This window comes from Trachurus trachurus, assembly GCF_905171665.1.
Source record: "Trachurus trachurus genome assembly, chromosome: 14".
NCBI classification, from domain to species: Eukaryota; Metazoa; Chordata; class Actinopteri; order Carangiformes; family Carangidae; genus Trachurus; species Trachurus trachurus.
The window spans coordinates 30573207-30591191 of record NC_139903.1 but is presented as its reverse complement, the minus strand read 5'-3'; the positions used below and the strand labels follow the sequence as shown (position 1 = coordinate 30591191).

The 17985-nt window shown below is 41.7% G+C and overlaps 1 protein-coding gene across 3 annotated transcripts in view; it reads right to left on the bottom strand.

Moving 5' to 3' along the window:
- The window catches only part of slco2b1 (solute carrier organic anion transporter family, member 2B1), a 54427-nt gene that overhangs the window by 19056 nt on the left and 17386 nt on the right, over positions 1 to 17985 (bottom strand). For all 3 annotated transcript variants that reach the window (XM_083987154.1, XM_083987153.1, XM_083987155.1), the window contains 2 exons: positions 7697 to 7827; positions 662 to 755 (listed from right to left, as the gene is read on the bottom strand). In XM_083987154.1, coding sequence (XP_083843280.1) covers positions 662 to 755; positions 7697 to 7827 — 225 coding nt within the window. The remainder of the gene's footprint in view (positions 1 to 661; positions 756 to 7696; positions 7828 to 17985) is intronic.

Here is a 17985-nt window from a genome sequence, read left to right as displayed (position 1 = left end):
AACCCTTATCTGAGGATCTCAGAGTGCGAGCAGAAGTGTACACAGATAAAAGGTCAGTGATGTATGCAGGACTAAAACCGTTGAGTGCTTTAAAAGTGATTAATAAGATCTTAAAATCAATCCTACCGGTCCGGTATCTGCCTCCAGCGAGTGACTGTCACGTCACCGGGCTCATACGTGCAGGCAGGCCAGGGTTGCCAGATAGTTCGAAAAATATCCCCCACAATCTTACTTTTTTCCTTCACTGATTAGCGGGAGAAATTACCGACCGGGAGCCGACCTCCACCCTCCCCTCCTGTGCTCGCGCCCCCCCACCTCCCCGTTGAGAACCACTAGGTTAATACAACGGTCCTGGCTAGTTTTATTGGTTGAGAGCAGCGTTAGTAAACCACAACAAAAACACGTGTAGCCTTTTTTTTTCTCCCCTCATTTTTTCCCATTGACGGAAATCCGTCGTGGCGACGGAAATCCGTCGTGGCGACGGAGAACTTTAACCCCTGCAGTTGACCGACGGAGGTCAGGGGATGCTGTGATTGACTGGAGAGACACTACTGGTGGTCTGATGTAACGCTCTGGTAGGTGGGTAACTTTGGGTCAGGGTCACTGCCCTGCAGTCACCTCTGTTGATGCTTCAGACAAGTCAGCACAAGGAGACACTTACTTTTGAGGAACTGAAGGAGGGAAGGTTCCTGGACAGGGTCTGTCTGCTGCTGCTTGCCGTCCGGTCTGGACTCCACGTCATCGTCTGCACCGTCCTGGACATAATATGGAAACAGAACATCACAGACTGGACTCCATTCAAAACCCTTCCATCAGTCTGCTGGTTCCCTGCATGAGAAACAGCTTTATACCGAAGACACCATTGATAAACAGAGCCCTCTGGGTTATGAACTACTGTAGCTGCACTATCATTAGGGCCACGGGGCAATCACACCGAGCACCGGCCCCTACAGCTATGAAATAGCTGCAGAGACCAGTGCTCGGGGCGAACATGCGGTTTGATCTGGATCGGTGTGCTATGTCACGTGTCACTATGTTGATTTGAATAATTTAACCAAATAAATGCCCGTGCCTTTATTTGGTGTTTTATGGAAACTGTACTTGTTGGAAACAGGTGAGGTGAATTTGTGTTGTATGAATGAGAGAAAGGTCAGGTGGATGTGGTTTTGTGCACATAACACCTGGGCACTTTCATGCACGTGTTACTTGACGAGCGTGCACGCACATGTACCGCAAAATTTTAGCTCCCCTGCCCTCCTTAGCTCAAAGTTTGGCTAGAAAAAACCCTGGAGATGGTTTGCCCGGCAGTAGCCCCTGTGGCCCTATCAAAATTTCCCAGAGCAAATTTTCTAGTTGATATTGCGAGACCTTGAGAGGGTTTGTTACTCATGCAACAAGGATTTATTTGGTCTATCACACTGAGCATGAAGACTTTTATCAATCCTTATGTCGAGTCTGATTAACCCCTGATAGGCATCAACAGATGGTGACAGAGCTGGGTGCTGATTGTCAAGGTGAAGCTGGTGGTAGATCAGTTGATCCGTGTTCCAACCACCCACACAGGAATTCAGACTCACAGACATGTTTTTTGGCAGCATGTTGTCTCACTCCTCTCAAACACGTTGTTTCTTCATACCGTCTGTGTTAACAACCTTACCGTGTGTGTTATTTTCAAACAGCGGCTTTCTTTAACCTCCAGGATTTCCAGAGCAGCGTTATCAGACATGGGAAGTCCGGTGCTCTCTCTCTGAGCACAGTGTTTAGTCTCACCAGCGGTTGAGGGAATGCTCAATACTTGTTCTACGTACATCTTACAGTGGCTGACAAGGACAAACAAGAACAAGACAGTTCTATTAAAACGAATGAGCTGATGGAGCGCCCTGGTGGTTCACCTGCTGAAATGTGTAGCACCTCCAAACACAGTCAACGTCCCAACGTTAAACATTTGAAAGGTGCTGCTTTTTTTACACTCCCAACACCTCACCTCGGGCTATGCAGCCAGCCTCTAAGCCGGCCGCAGAGCAGGGCTTCCATGGCTACAGCGCGGAGTCGCCTCAACATTCCGATAGCTAGCATGCTAGGTGGCTAATAATAACTGAATCTTGTTAAATGGGAGGCCACGAAGGATAGGTGCAGTGCTTCCTCCTGGAACTGGCAAAGCAAGGCCAGATCTGGAGGAGCCTCCCAATTGGGATCGGCCTGTTGTGATCGGCCTTCAAATGTTGCCTCTGAAGGATGCATCCGCTGAATTGGGACATCCATAGTGATGTTATTTCTATAATCCATGGTTGTTTGTTGTGGTTATTGTAACCATGACAACAAGATTGTGTTATGTTGGGGAAATATTAAATCAAATCATGAGTTTTCGTTTAACCGAATCATGCCATGCCAATCCATTACAGTAACCATGGTAGGTACGCTGTTATCCATTCACTCCATGTGTGTTTCTTATTGTAATCATGATAACCATGGTCATAAGTGCAGGCCCAGCCTTAGTGTTTTAATAATTGATTGGACTGATTATTGGTAGCCTACTTTTATATCTGTACTAAGTCAAAGCTTCTGCAGATACCAGTGTCCTCCCCAATGCCTTTAGATAATCTGGCAGATCCCACAGAGAGCATAGCAGAGCATGCTGGGGGGCCTCGGTGCTGAGTTAAAACATGCACTGTGTGTCCTGAGCAGAGGACGAGTCAAGCACAAACAATAAGCCATCCCATCAGATGGTTTACGTTACTGACGGAGGAGGAATAAGCTCCGGCATGTGGAGGCGTTTTGGCACAGACACAAAAAACGAATGTAACTGCATAACATGAGCTGCTCGGTGCCAGGAGGTTTCACAACACTGATATGATACGACTCCCTGGCTTCAAATGAAAACACACTGCAGCCAAAGTCCACATCTAACATTAATCTTTGCCTCAGCGATTTTTAAATCTCCTCACATTATTGTTTGAGTGGGTATTTTCATTATAGGCAAGAAAACTGAAACCCAGAATGTAATTCCATGGACGGAAGGATTGATGGAAACTTTATTTGTCCCCACTGGAGATGATCACTTCCATTTAAAGATGAATTTAGAAAGAAATCCAAACTGAATGGTGGAAGGCTGGAAGCAATCAAAGTGTTAGATAACAGGTCACACAGAGGTGAAGGTCTCTAGTTAGACTGTAAAGCTGTATTCAGACATGTGGCTCGTTTGCTTTGTTCTGATTCAGGGGTGAAAGCTATACAATTGTTGCATTTTTATTTTTGGTTGTTTGTGTCCAAAGTGACAAACAAATGCCATGTGCAAACCAACTGTTCTGTCATTGGTCAGAAGGAGGAGGAGGAGGGTTTTTTTTGTGTAGGTTGCTGGGTTGATTATGTTCTCCCATGAAATGCTAATTTCTGTTAGCCTGTCTATGAGGTTTTACATTATACGTTAGCATTAAGCTAGCGGACTTTATGTTTAGTTGTGATACTGGTTGTGTGTTTTCAAACTTTGTGGGTTTGATTGAACATCTTCGATGCTTAAATATATTCCCGCTTGATATATTGCTTTACTCCTCTTTTTATTTTATGTATGCCATTTTTACTGTAGGGCAGGCTAATCTTCAATTTGGAGTGACAAATAAAACCTTGAAGCAAGAAGATTTTGCCTTTTGTTTGAGAACTGACATTGATACAGTAATTCAGTAACAGTTGTAAATATACCTTTGAACGGTTTATTTTTTAATATTTTACCGCTCAAAAGCAAGCTCACTACTGTCTGTCCCATAGAAGAACATGACAGTGGCACTAATAACTCAACCAGTCTTTAGATGTGAGCTGATCAGTCTTTTAGAGTCTTTTCTAAATCTTCTGGTGTGTGTGTAGCGTTACACTGTTGCTTACACCCACCCATATCCAAACCTGACCAAATGAACTAATCTCTTGGGTTGAACGCTCCCTGTTTTGGAATGACTGCTCCAAATCAGCCAGGTCTGAATACACCCTAAAAGAAGCACATCCCATGTCCTTCATGGTTGAAATAACCAGCCACTCCTAAAGTTGTTCTGTAGCTGTTTGTGCACGTGTACTGTGCAAAAGTTTAAGGCAGGTGTGGAAAAAAACCTGACTGCTTTCAAAGATGGAAGTGTTGATTTTTTTTTTTCATCAATTAACAAAATGCAGTGAATTTTTTTTTTTTTTTTGAATGCCTTCAAAACAGCATCAGTTCTTCTAGGCAGGTTCACCTGCACACGGTTTTTGAAGGACCTGGGCCGGTGGGTTTTTCCAAATATCCTGGAGCTGCTCAGATCCTTCTGTCTCTACATGGAATCCCAGACAGACTGGATGATGTTGAGCTCAGGGCTCCGTGGGGGGGGGGGGGGGATTCTAAGCATTCTGACTTAAAGGGATAGTTCACCCAAAATTGAAATTTCTGGCTGGGAGAAGGGGGGGCATTCTAAGCATTCTGACTTAAAGGGATAGTTCACCCAAAATTGAAATTTCTGGCTGGGAGAAGTTTCAGAGTCCTCCGTGGCTTCTCTGGGTTACAGGGGGTCTTGGCGTAGCAGTGCATGTCCATATAACGTGTTGGTATCCATTTGCAACCGTTATATGGACATGCACTGCTACGCCGTTCTCCCTGTAACTCAGAGAAGCCACGGAGGACTGAAAACTGACTGAAAACTTCTCCCGGCCCTTAGTCCACATGAGGGTGAGTAGATAATGAGTGAAATTTCAATTTCGGGTGAACTATCCCTTTAACAGCATTTTTTCTCGCCTAATACTTTTGCACAGTACTGTACATCACAGAGACGTCACAGTGAGTCACCAAACGCCTTGTTTGTGGCCTGAAATTGCTTCCAAGAAATATCCCCGCCTACCTGTAACCTGGACAACGACCTCGCCACCTGGACCATAAGCTGGACGCACCCCCACAGCGCAGAGAAAAAAAAAAACATTGAGCCGTGCCCAAGTGTAAGTCTAATTGGTTGGCGTGACAGCAAGGGGGCGGGACCTCATAGCCACGTGGAATCTATCATTTCAGTCAACTTGTTTATCTGACTGTGTTCAAATCTTCACTACTCATTCAGCAGTGGAGCGAGGCGTTCATGGACATCGGGCTGTTTGACAGTGATTACATTACATGCTTTTCCCTGTTAAAATGGTTTTCTTGGGAGTTTTCCTCAGTTGATGTGAGGGTCTAAGGACAGAGAATGTTGTAATTGAGACAAACTGTAAAAATGGGCTGTTCTAATAAAACTGCCTTGCCTCACACGGAGTCGGTGTCGGAGTTAACATCAGTGTGGAGGAGGAATGTTTGTAATTTAGATCTAGATTTGTCTTGATGGGATGAAAAGGCAGGAACCAAGCCTCACTGCAGATGTGTGAATCACTCAGACTCTGGACTGCTGAGGTACGAGCTCAGTTTGACACTGTTGCGTCGCTCAGGGAGCCGAGTTCACTTCTGTTGAGCAACAACAGGAACAACCGGATCGGTCTCATTGAACTGATAAATCTGTGTGCTGAGTTGAACTTTCTTTTTGTTCTGGGCACTGAGCCAAAACACACAGCAGCTTCCAAAGCCTGTTGGCAACGTGTGCAACGTGTTTTCATGCTGTTTCTCTTCGTTAAAGTTTGTCTTTAAGTTTATTTCATCAACATTTGTTCAGGAAATGTAGCCTTTAGTTATTACAGAAAAAACCTGCCTCTGTTTACACGGCCACATCGACCCATTATGTTGGCGAATATTTGGCTGGCTTTAAATGTAATAACTGACTCGTTGTAAATCCCAATACTTAAGTAAATGTTTGCACGACTCATGGTTAAAGATTAAGAAAATATGATGTGAATCCTTCACTGTTCTCCATGTTTTCATGCTCTCTGTGCTGCCGTACAAACACGACTGATGATCCTGCAGTAAATTAAATGAAATCTTTGGTTAGAACAGCTAATTTTCCCTTCACAAAAATATTCTAAACCAGTTCATCCAAAGGTCTGGAGCTCATTTCCTCCTTCATTAAATCATGTTGTTGTCTTAAGCTAATCATCACCACATACAGGGTGTGTGTGTGTTTGGAGTGAACAGTAAACACATTAACACATAAACACAATCAGTGTAAAACAAGGCCAGCACGTAGATAGGGCTGAACTATGAATACCCTGGACACACCCAACATCCTGCTGCTGCTACAGTTTACCAGAAGATGCTCAAAATGAGTAGTTCTCTAAATGGCACAGTCTTTGATTCTGTGGTTACAACTAACCGCTAATTTCACAGTCGTCACGTTGTAGCAGTGTGTAGCAGGCTACTGTGTTGTAACCACCTCCTCCTGACGTGGACTTTGTCTCTTAAAACCACGTCACTGCACCTCTTTCCTTTGCTCTAGTCATATTCACTACAACCACTAGATGTCACCTCGGGGTGTAACGGTACACACAAGTCACGGTTCAGTACGTACCTCGGTTTGTAAAAGACTAGCTGTTTTGATTTATTTTAAACTGACACCACTTGACTGCAAAACATCCTCTGACACAAAGAACCAGCTCCTAACTCACTGAGCTACTTGGCTGGCTAAGGAGAGCTGGTGTGTGTCTTCTCAAATATACTCAGGGAGTAACAAAATTGTCAAAATGTCCGAAATTCTGTTATCTAAACAAAAATCTGATAATACATAAATTGCATCTAGACAGCATGGAAATGTTGGTGATTTGTTTTTTAATGATAAGTGTTTTGCTTCACAAGAGAAAATCTGATGTTTAAAAATGCCACTCTTACATTGACTGCAGTTGTTCCCATGAGAGCAGAATTCAAAATGAATTTAAAAGAACAAACGCCTCAGAGTCCCTCTGCTGTTGTGTTATCTGACCCGGAAAGGAACAATGCGGAAGCCGCGGTAAGTCTGAGTTTTGATTTAATTTAATTGTAAAGCAAATAATTTAAATGATGGTCAAAAGGATGTTACTTGCGACCACAGAACAATTTTAAAATGAGTCCAGAGCCCATTGAAGAACATTGAAAAAAACGATAGATTCTTGAACAAAAACGATTATAAACGTCCACACGCTGCAGTTTGGAGTATAGAGGGTATGAAATGAACTGATCATAGGTGACCTGATATCTGAGGTATTGAAAACATAGAAAAAGCACGCACATCCCAAAATCTGAAACGCTGGGTGCCGGACATAAAAAGTCAATGATGAAAAATAAAAAATCCGCACACAGCACAAAGCACAAAAGCTCCAGAGCAATAATTTATTATCACCCAAGGGGGGAGTGGAACGTTGTAACGTAGTCTGAGGAAGGGTCCTTGAGCCTGAAACGTTACACTCCCCCCTTGGGTGATAATAAATTATTGCTCTAGAGCTTTTGCTGGTGTGCGGATTTTTTCTTTTTCATCACTGATATCTGAGGTAAACATTGATTACGACTGGAAATGCCCTTTAACGTGTTTGATGCGTTTCCAGCAACGCCGACGCCGTTGTGTTTCACTGACACAAACTCCACACTCTCATCACTCGTCTGTAATGACCGTTGCTTGCATGTTTTTAGGCTCATTAGCGCCACCTGGATTGGAGTGAGGACTCAACTTGACTTTTTTTTAAACACTCAGACGGATTCGTCGTGTAACTGTGTGCACCGAACCATATTGTTACACCCCTAATGTCACCTAGCAACACTTGAGGATGGGCTCTAGCCCCCCCCCCCCACCCCACCCCTCCTCACCTCTTTTGGCATCTCTCTGGGGAAGAAGAGGTACGGCAGCGCAGCCAGGAAGAGGAGGCAGGAAGCCACCAGGAAGCCCAGCCACCACGCTCCCACCCAGCGCAGGTCTTTGTGGTCCAGCTTGATCTCATCTGGAAGAAGAGAAGAGCACCATGAAACACAAAGCACATAAAGGGACAACGAGGAGTTTCTCCATCGGCAGAACGAAAAATTCCGCGACAATAAAAAGGTCTCATATTAATGTGGATGAATCTACGTTGACCACACTTGTTAATGGGCCACATTTTCGATAAATATATCGTTTTATCTCTATCGTTATTTTGTTATTATTAGTGGTGGTGGAAATGCTGGGCGAGCCGACCAGCGTTTCCTTACTTTCGGTTTCGTGGCGGGTCATGAGAATAACGCCGCCGAATCACCGTTTATGGTCGGAACTACGACGGTATGTGATCGCCTTCGAACCTCTGACTTTAATTCTTGATGAATGAAAACATGAGTCTGTCTTGCGCCGGTCAAAAGAATTTCACGGTGCGCGGAGGCTCATAAATGTAGTGAAAACACTTCGCTTTTCCAAAACTCCTCGTTGTCCCTTTAAGCTAGCTCCTCCTGGTTGTATCCCTCCGCTACAAAGACTAGTTCCAGTTAAATCCTGATTATCCTGAGTCATAGAAAACACCAACCATCTGCAAACAATGTTACTGTGTGAGATCATCAGTACTGACGCGTAAAGTGTTTTTTGAGGTCAAGGTGAGACTGCATCTGCTACCACAGAAACGGCATCATAAATACATTTGTTAATCACACCACGGTGGTGGGCTTCATCTCCGGAGGACAGGAATGTGCATGAGCAACTGTTGGTGTAATGTAATGGGAACAACTTGGTCCTAAACACCAGCATGACCAAGGAGTTGATCTTCAGACTTTGGGGAGGAAGAAGTTGCACAATCAGTCGCACAATCAGCCCCGGCTCATGAGAGCTGTGTGTGTTGCTTAGTTTTATAAGATGTTGAACTACTTTCTCTTTTTCTTCTTTCTCTCTTGTAGTTATACAGAAGTAAGTGATCCGGTGGTTTTGGCTAACTTCTTGTCGGCCGATGGAGTTAGCAGTCCCCGCCCTCGTCCCTACGTCACCACATTCAGGCGCATCCCTTGGCTGCACACACAGAGAGGACCGCCCCTTTATGCCGTTCTCTCTCCTCATTGGATAAAGCTTGTAGGATACAAGGAAAGTTTTCTCCTCGGCTTACAGCAGAGCAGAGTGACTGATAGACCCGTCTTTCACACTCTATATAAGTGATTGCTGTCGGAAGATAGAACTATTTAAGACTTATATTAACACTAACATTCCGCTTACTTTTGCTTTAATCTAGATATAAAATGCTAGATTTGAATTTTTCTGAAGACATTCAAAAAATGCATGACCTATCTAAATAATGAAAATGCATCACAAACTGCTTGAGAACGCTGTTCTACTATAATTAGTCTGGCCTGACGGAAGTTGCTGCGATTAGCCTCTGATTGGTCGGAACGAGCCACCCGGCGGAAGTCCCGCATCCCTGCTGCAGCTTTCACAGTCCGCCCGGTAAAGGGAAACATCAACAAATAACAACAGGAACCGAACCATGGATCTATTATACATCCGTGTCTTGAACTTAACAGAAGAATAAATATCCGTCAGCGGTTGCTGACCGTCGTTAAACGACGACCACAATGATTGTGACTGGTTGAAAGAATTCCAAACGGCCGGACCGTTTTTTTCTCTGATCGCAGAATCATAGGCGGACCAGCCAGACTCTCCTTCTTCTCTGGAGGAGGGTCTGGCAAGCGAGACTACACTATAATAATATAATAATCAAATCTTACACAGCTTCTGTCTCCATGTGGACAACGCTCTTTCCTGAACTACCTGGTATGAACAGCAGAGGGTGCATGAACAGCCTCTGATAACATCTATCATCTATGTGTAATGGAGGTCTGTGGGTATATGCATGACATCAATACTATTTGTGCAGATTCTTAAACCATCTGCAAAATGTCCACAGCTGTCAGCAGCATCTGTACAATCCATCACCTCAACAAGAGCCAACTGTGAGACTGAGAGACAGAGAGAGAGACAGAGAGAGTCAGGTGTCACTTTGTCTTTCTCTCAGCGTCGGCATGGTCCAGTAAAATAAAACAAAGTCCAGTCACTTTGCCACCTTTTGGTGCGGGTCATGTAGCTGGACCGGGGCGGATCTTCTGTTTAAGTGTTTCTTTGGGTCTGTTCACAACACTGTATGTTGTACATCTCTGGGCAGGGCTATGGGCTGGCGTTGCTAACGGGAGGAGTGCAGAGAGTCTTCTACTGCAATTAAAGTACTTAGGGGCTATTTGTAGATCATACAACCTCACTTTAAAAAAATGCTACTATCCCTTTAATAATAATTTTCTTATCGCGCGATAAGAGTTTTGTGATAATGCAGCACGTTAATATATATTACATATTACACCACGCTGTTGGTGTTGTAATCTCTGTATTTGATACTGTAACCGACCGTCGTGGGACATCTGTCCTGTACCAGGCTCCTGGTGCTTCTCCACAAACTCTAACTATTCTGCTCTGGTAACTTAATGACTCGTGACCTTGAAATTCCATAACCTGAACCTGTGAGAACCTGGTTCTCCTCCTGTACCGTGACCAAGTCTCGGTTCAGGGGCTTTGGTGGGTACCAAAACAGCAGATGTGACAGATGCTCCTTAAATATCCAGTTACCAACGGCTACAGGTGGTTTGTGATGCGCTGTCATCTGTCAAACGTGTCTGACTGCAGTGAGCTCAGAGTTGGCACGCAACAAGCTGAAAAAACAAGAATGAGTAACTCAAACCACAACAACAACGGCTTCAAATCATTCATCTCAATCATACTATACACTGTCATCAGACCAAATTGATAAGCCATAATTTCAAATCAATCTTTTCAGCTGCTTCTCAGTTGATTCACTGAACCTACACATTCTGTTCTAGCAAGTTTCAACCAGTTTCTCTATTATTATTTAATGGAATGTGTCTGAGAGAAACTGAGAGGAAAGTTTCCATCTGTCTCTACAATCATTTGGTTTAAGAACAGTTCCTTTCAGTCATTTTATGGCTTTATCATTAGGACAGAGAAGAGAGACAGGTGAGCAGGCAGACAGAGACTGGGGAAATGACATGCAATAAAGACTGTTCTGGTCAGGAGTTCAACTGCTGGAGACTATACCAACATGGGATGGGCTCTAACCAGAGGTGATAAGACTGCAAGGGAAGCTCTATATACATACATAGGACCAGTGCAGGGTAGAAAAACAGAAGAAAAACGTAAAAAAAAAAAAAAAAAAAACTTGATTTTCGAAAAATGGCAAAAAGGGCGAGATAAAGATGCTGACTCAAGAGGATCTGTGGTAAAAGTCCTCCAGCTTTCTTCCCAGCCATTGTATCAAGATTTCAGAAAAAAAACAACACAAAAAGAAAACATTAGTCCTACAGTGTTGAAACTTGAGCTGATTAAAACAAAGAAAACTAGCACTAAACTAAATGTGGGACAAGGGATGAAAATGCTGTGGAGTCTTGCACCACAGTTTAGTTGGAACATTGCCTTAAAGGGATACTTCAACATTTTGGCAAATTGGCCCATTGCCATAATCCCTATAGTTTTAGCAGTAGGTTCGTTACCTTTAATTGTCGGTGCAAGCTATTTTTAGAACGGTGGAGCAGAGCCGCGAGCTGCTCAGAGCTACGCTACAGAGGCTCATGGGATTTCTTGGTTTCCCTCATCAAACTCAACTCAACAACTCCAAAAAGCTCTGGTGGACAAGTTGTGAGCTGCACATTCACCACGCTATGAGTTAATAACAGAACGTTACCAGACAGAGTTGTTTTAGAGGTAAATACAGAGGCAGCTTGATGAAAAACTGCTCCCGACGGGAATATCAGCGGTTTCGCAATAATTTAACTCGAAAACAACTCTATCTCGTAAATGTTGAACTATTTCTTTAAACCAACACTTAATAGTGATACTGTTGACTATAAACATTCCATCTTGGTATAACAGATGGTGGATAATCTCCCCGGCTCAAGATCATACTTTTGGGTAGATTCACAATCTGGGATGTGAATCACAACCTTCGTCATGTTTCCTGTTGTTTCATTATCAAAGTCTACACCAGACGTTGGGATTCATATCTCACTGCAACTTTGACACTTAGCCTATATCTGATCTGATATCTGTCTGCTTGTAACTATTGTTAGTTCATATGAAGTATTTGAACAATGTGGTTCTGTATAGGTATTTGAATGACAATAGTCACAGCCACACTCTGATTATTTTGTATCGGTGATGCCACTGGTACATTTTTATCAGAAACATAAGCTACACGTTGTCTGAAAAGATTCACTTGGATTCTTTTTCTCAGACACTAAGAAAGGATACAATTACTGTTTATGAGTCACTCATCACCAACGGCAACGAATGACAGGTTCAACAATACTGGTTTTATATGTAGGACAAGAAGGAACTCCTTGACTAACGATCCTTTAATCCCTTATTAACACTCACACGTGTGCATGTACACACGTGTTTGTATGATATGTATTACAAAAGCCTTTGTCTGAATATTGAACATTTTATATGATGATAGCATTAAAGCATAAATAAAGCTCTAAACTTCACAAAATAAATCTAGATTTTATACTTTATTTTACAGCAGCTTTATTAGGGTCCGGGCAATTTTTGCTTAATTGTCACCAAACTTGCTAGAGAACATCTTCAGACCGTCCTCCACAAAACTTTTTTTGATTTGTCAAAAATTTAGTCTACAGTGCATGAAAACGTTTAACTGTAAACACTACTGTAAACATACCATCAAATTCTTGCTAAATATATTTTCAATCTTCCTGAAAAAAACTGACAATATTTTGGAGTCACGGTTGATGAAGTTTGGCAAATATCAGAATTTTATCTCAAAAACTGAATATTTCTGCTCTCATGGGAACAGCTGCAGTCAGTGTAATAGTGGCATTTATAAACATCAGATTTTCTCTTGATGCAAAATACTTTGAGTTAAAAACTAATCACCAACATTTCCATGCTGTCAAGATGCAATTTGTGTATTATCAGATTTTTGTTTAGATAACAGAATTTGTGACATTTTGATAATTTTTTAAATGTGCCTTGACACCTGCTGCCTGGACAGTGACTCCCTGAGTCTATTTGAGAAGACACACACCGGGTCTCTCTTCCAGACAATTAGCTCAGTGAGTTAGGAGCTGGTGCTTGGTGTAAGAGGATGTGGGTTCAAGACCCAACAAGGGAGTTGATGATAACACATCAAAATACCAGATGGTCTTTGTGAAACAAATGTACAAAATCTTAGAGTCATAGATGATGTTTGACAAATACATATCAGAATTTTACCTAAAAAACTTTTTTTTTTTTTTTACAGTGGTTTCAAATCTGCCTGCACGACAGTGAACAGCTTACTCAATTTGTGAAGCCACTGCTAAACTACTACTTGTCAATTAGCTCAGTGCGATAGACAACGGTCTTTGGTTCCAGAAAGAGCGGGTTCAATCCTCAACTGATTCAAAATGAACATTATAAGGTCAACTGTTCTGTTTTCCTTTTCTCCCGTTTGTTGCTCAGAATTTGCCTAAATTTGCCAAAAAATAGCCCGGACCTGACCCATGGAATGGATTAACTATTCAGGTTTACGGTCTGATTAAATCCTAGTACATAAGCTCAATAGTTTAATATCATCTCCTCCCTCCATTCTAACACACACACATGGAAACAGGATTTTGCCTGAACAAGTCTCTATAGGAAACTGAGCTCCACTGATCCTGAACGCGTCAAACAGCCAGAGCATGGGAGTCTCAACAAACGCTCAAGATGAAATATGATGAGACCAGATTTGCTCTGTGACTCTGCTAAGTTTGTAAACATTCATCTTCAGCTGCTACAGAGATTTCACAATCCATCTGCTGTTGATGTGTCAGACATTCAATAATAATACTGGTACTTGGACTCCAGGAAGAATAGCCAGGCTAATGTGCTGGAGCTAATGGAGATCCAATAAATAAATAATAAAACAACTACCAAAGAGTCATTACTGGCTTTGAGAATGTTACTATAGAGCCACAACCTTAACAGAACTGGCACCATTTTCGCAATGAGTGTGTTTAAATGCACACTGATAAAACAATTATAAGAATAATACGTTAATGTTTATGATGCGTTTACATGCTCTTCAATAATCCGTTTTCTTAAAAAAAAAACCTTGTTTGCATGATTCTGTTGGTCATCAGAACTCTTTCCTCAAAACCTCAGGTCTTCTGTTCTTTTCAAAAAACGTCAGTGGTGAAGGGAAAGGTGGAAAGGTTCCATACACCAGGGCTCCAGACTAACTTTTTTTTACTAGGAGCAAAGAGGCCCCTAACTAAAAACCTCTGGAGCACAGCAGAACATTTAGGGGCGAATAAATCGACTTGCAAAGCAAATATTCACATTTCCTCACACACCCTGGCCTGCCACCTGTGATGACAGGTTCCACATTCTTTGAGTCGGCCCTTCCATATTTCACCCCCATTTAGGGGCAGATGGAGCGCTGTACGTTGCATGGGTTCTATAAGCATGAGGATTGGTGGATTGGATTATAGGCATGATCTCGCAAGATTAAACTCAACGATATTTCTCGTCGCATTAAAAATCCGTCTTGCGAGATTTTTTTTTGTTTGTTTCCACTACCAGTTACCATTACTTTGCACCCCTTTCCACTAGTTACAACTCTACTCGACTCGGTTTAGGTGCTTTTCTTTTCAGTCACAGCTGAGTTCTACATAGTTCCTCCTCAGTAAAACAGAAACTTATCAACCAGCGCATCCCGGGTTAATTAATGACTCTGTGGCGGCTGCGTCTCTCTCTCTCTCTCTCTCTCTCTCTCTCTCTCTCTCTCTCTCTCTCTCTCTCGCTAATGTGTCCGACGGGGGAGGGGGGATCCGAGTATCAGAGTAGTGAAATGACATGGGGGGGGGGGGGGGGGGGGTCGCTGCCACTACCTAAAAAAATCCTAGAGGAAACATACTGCACATAACATTGTTTGCACTTGAAAAAAAGAAAGGAATATTTTATTTTATTTTAACTTTTATAAATTTTAGTTTTAGTTTCAATTTGTGGAAGAAGAAGTTTATTAAAATGCTTACACCATGCATGTAAAGAGTTATAATACAACATTTAAAAATGCATGTGCAACTCAGTTAAATAAAAGTCTGTTGGTCCAGTCATATATTTTGTCATTGTAGTTTTCTTAAAATTTCGTCTCGTCTCGATCTCGTGAGATGAGTGTATCGTCACACCCCTAGTACATGACCGCTAAAATAATCTGAGAACTCCAGTTTTCTGATAGCAATTGTTTCATTAGTGCACATGTAAACACACTCACTGTTACATTGGCAGTGGGAGTAGATTGTGTCACCACAGTTGAGGCACCGAGATCAATGTACAATGCCAACTGTGGCCATGTCCACACCCTTAAAACCATCATTAAAACCTCAAGTAAATTGATCAAATATAGGGTGGGATTGGGTGGGGCAGGAATAACTGATGGAAGATAAAATTATGTTTCATTTTGTTCCATTAGGGGGCAGTGTGAGTGGAACCACATAAATCTGTCCAACTTGTCCAACACCACTTTCCCACAAGAGTGAAAGGAAGTCAACAGGGTGTGAAGTAACTGTTTGCTTTCATAAAACCTGTTGAACACTCGGTGACTCAGCGCTAAACTGTCGGGTATTAAGTTACCTTCTACCAAAACAACGGGCTCAACAATTCAGTATTTCTCGTACGCACATGGATTTTACTAATCACACACCAAGCTGAGAGAGTTGAGTTTACTTTCCACTTATTTCTGTTTTTTTATCACTGATATTTTACTTTGTTTGTTTTGACATTCTGATAAGATAATTAATAATAATCACCACGCCTTTACTATAACCTATAAGCCTGACCTGACCTACCGTACATTTCAAAAAAGTTTTTTCCAAAAGCAAAGCAGTGGCTCAGCAACTCATACTGTACAATCCTTTCATCCAATAATTATCATAAACCTTATCAATCTTGTCATAGATAAAAAAAAAAAAGTCCTGACAAAGAGGTTATTGAGACTCTCTGACTCCTGGACCTGTTAGTCATAGATTGGTCTCCGACACACCTCTTCCATGGTTTAGATCGTAGTAAACCCACACATCTCACTTTGCTCTACACATTAAGTGGTAATCACAGCAGACATGCTCTAGGCCTGTTGCGGTGTGCCACAAGGAGCTGTGCTCAGTCTTGTTCTTTTCTCAATTTCCATTTCACATTAATCAGTCATTAGGGACCGAGTCTCTGCTTCTATGCAGTTTTACTTCTACACCGAGCCTGACAGCTGTCGTGAGTTGTTGAAGTTGAAATCAAACAATAAATGTCACCTAACTTCCTTCTCTTTCTTGGCCCAAAGCAGAGCAGAAACTAATTCTCAACTTGTTCCAGAAAACACAATCCTTGAATTAACAACAAAGAATCTTTCCATTGAGGAAATGTTGCATTCTCCACAACACCATTTCCTCACTCATTCTCAGATTCACTTACAAAGTCAATTACAGACTTGGAGACAGGTGAACTTAACTCTCGTGTGAGACTTTGTATTACAACTCTGTTTATAAACACGTAAGTACAAGTACAAGTAAGTAAACCGCTCGGTGTATGTTTGAAGCCATCTGACGTAGGTTTCGTGGGATGTAAACAGCCAGATCCATCTGCTCCCATTATACGCTGCTGTGGCGATGCAGGGACAGACAGAACTACTGCAGAACAGGAGACATTGAAAAGAAAATCCTCAGATTCATTCTTATAGACCTAAAATGTTAGGAAACTATAGCTCCAGGTTGAATTTGACTGGAATTGTCCTTTAAGGACCAAATAATGAAAACTTTTTAAACACACACTTTGATTTACACACAGTAAATCACTTGGCTAGTAACTGACAGTGTTGGGCAAGTTACTTTTAAAAAGTAATTCATTATAGTTACTAGATACTTTCCCCAAAAAGTAACTGATTTAGTAACTGGAAACTACATTATAAAAATAACTAATTGCCAGGAAATTTACTTTTATCATTAATTACTGCTTGTGTGGAGGAATACTGAGTGAGTTGGTTAGTTCCAGACAAACAGTTTTGTCTTGTCTAGTTGATGAACTGAAAAATACTATAACATACACTTTAACAGGTGTATTATTTTGTGACGGGACTTCTTGAGTCAAGAAACTGCCTCAGTAACGGAAACGGCGTAATGCGGGGGAAACAGTAACTTTTTTGATTACTCGTAACTGCAAAAAGTAGCGCCGTTATTTCCATCACTGGTAACTGAAAACCTGGGCCCAGTTGTTCAAAAGTAATCTGATTGGATCTTGGATAATGGATTGGAAAATGGGTTGTTCAAAACCAAAAACGGATTCTGAGATCGGATTAGATCACATACATCCAATCTTGGTTTTCATCTGGATCAAACCCTCAAGTTTGTGTTGTTCAAAACTTTTTTGTAGGATCGGGATAACTTTGATCCAAAAAAACAGGATCCCAGCGGTCGGGTGGATTCAGTAACAAAATGTGAATTAAATTAAATTCAAACTGGTCAAATAAACAATATTTATAATGGAGTGTGGATACATTTATTGATTGATATTTTGCACCAAATTTTTTAAACCATAACAGTGATTAGTAAATAACATTAACCGTTGAATATTCTACAACTGAAAACATTTCCCCAACTACTTTTCCCCAAACTGAATTTAATGAAATTTGAAGTTTGAATTTGAAACACATGGGGAAATATTCACAATTTCACTAACTGTATATTTTCTTTTTTTAATTTATTTTAACAGCCCAACCAGATGGGGTCTGGCTGTTTAAAAGACACTGAATATACATGCACTCTGTTTTCAAATAAACAGACTTTGAGTGAGCCCATGCTGCTATTCCACCTGTTGTTTACAGACCAATCAGCCTTCATTGTGATGCACAGTCCAATCTAGAGCACTCATTATCCGGATTTGGTAATCTTGAAAAGTTTGGATCTGGATCAGACTGATCCAATCCTACTTTGCTTTGAACCACTGGGATACATTTAAGACGGATTATGTGATCCTGGATAGCAAAAAAAGGGATTTCAAAATCTGGATAATTTTTATCCAGATTACACCTTTTGAACAACTGTGTGCAGAAAAGCCAACGAGCTGA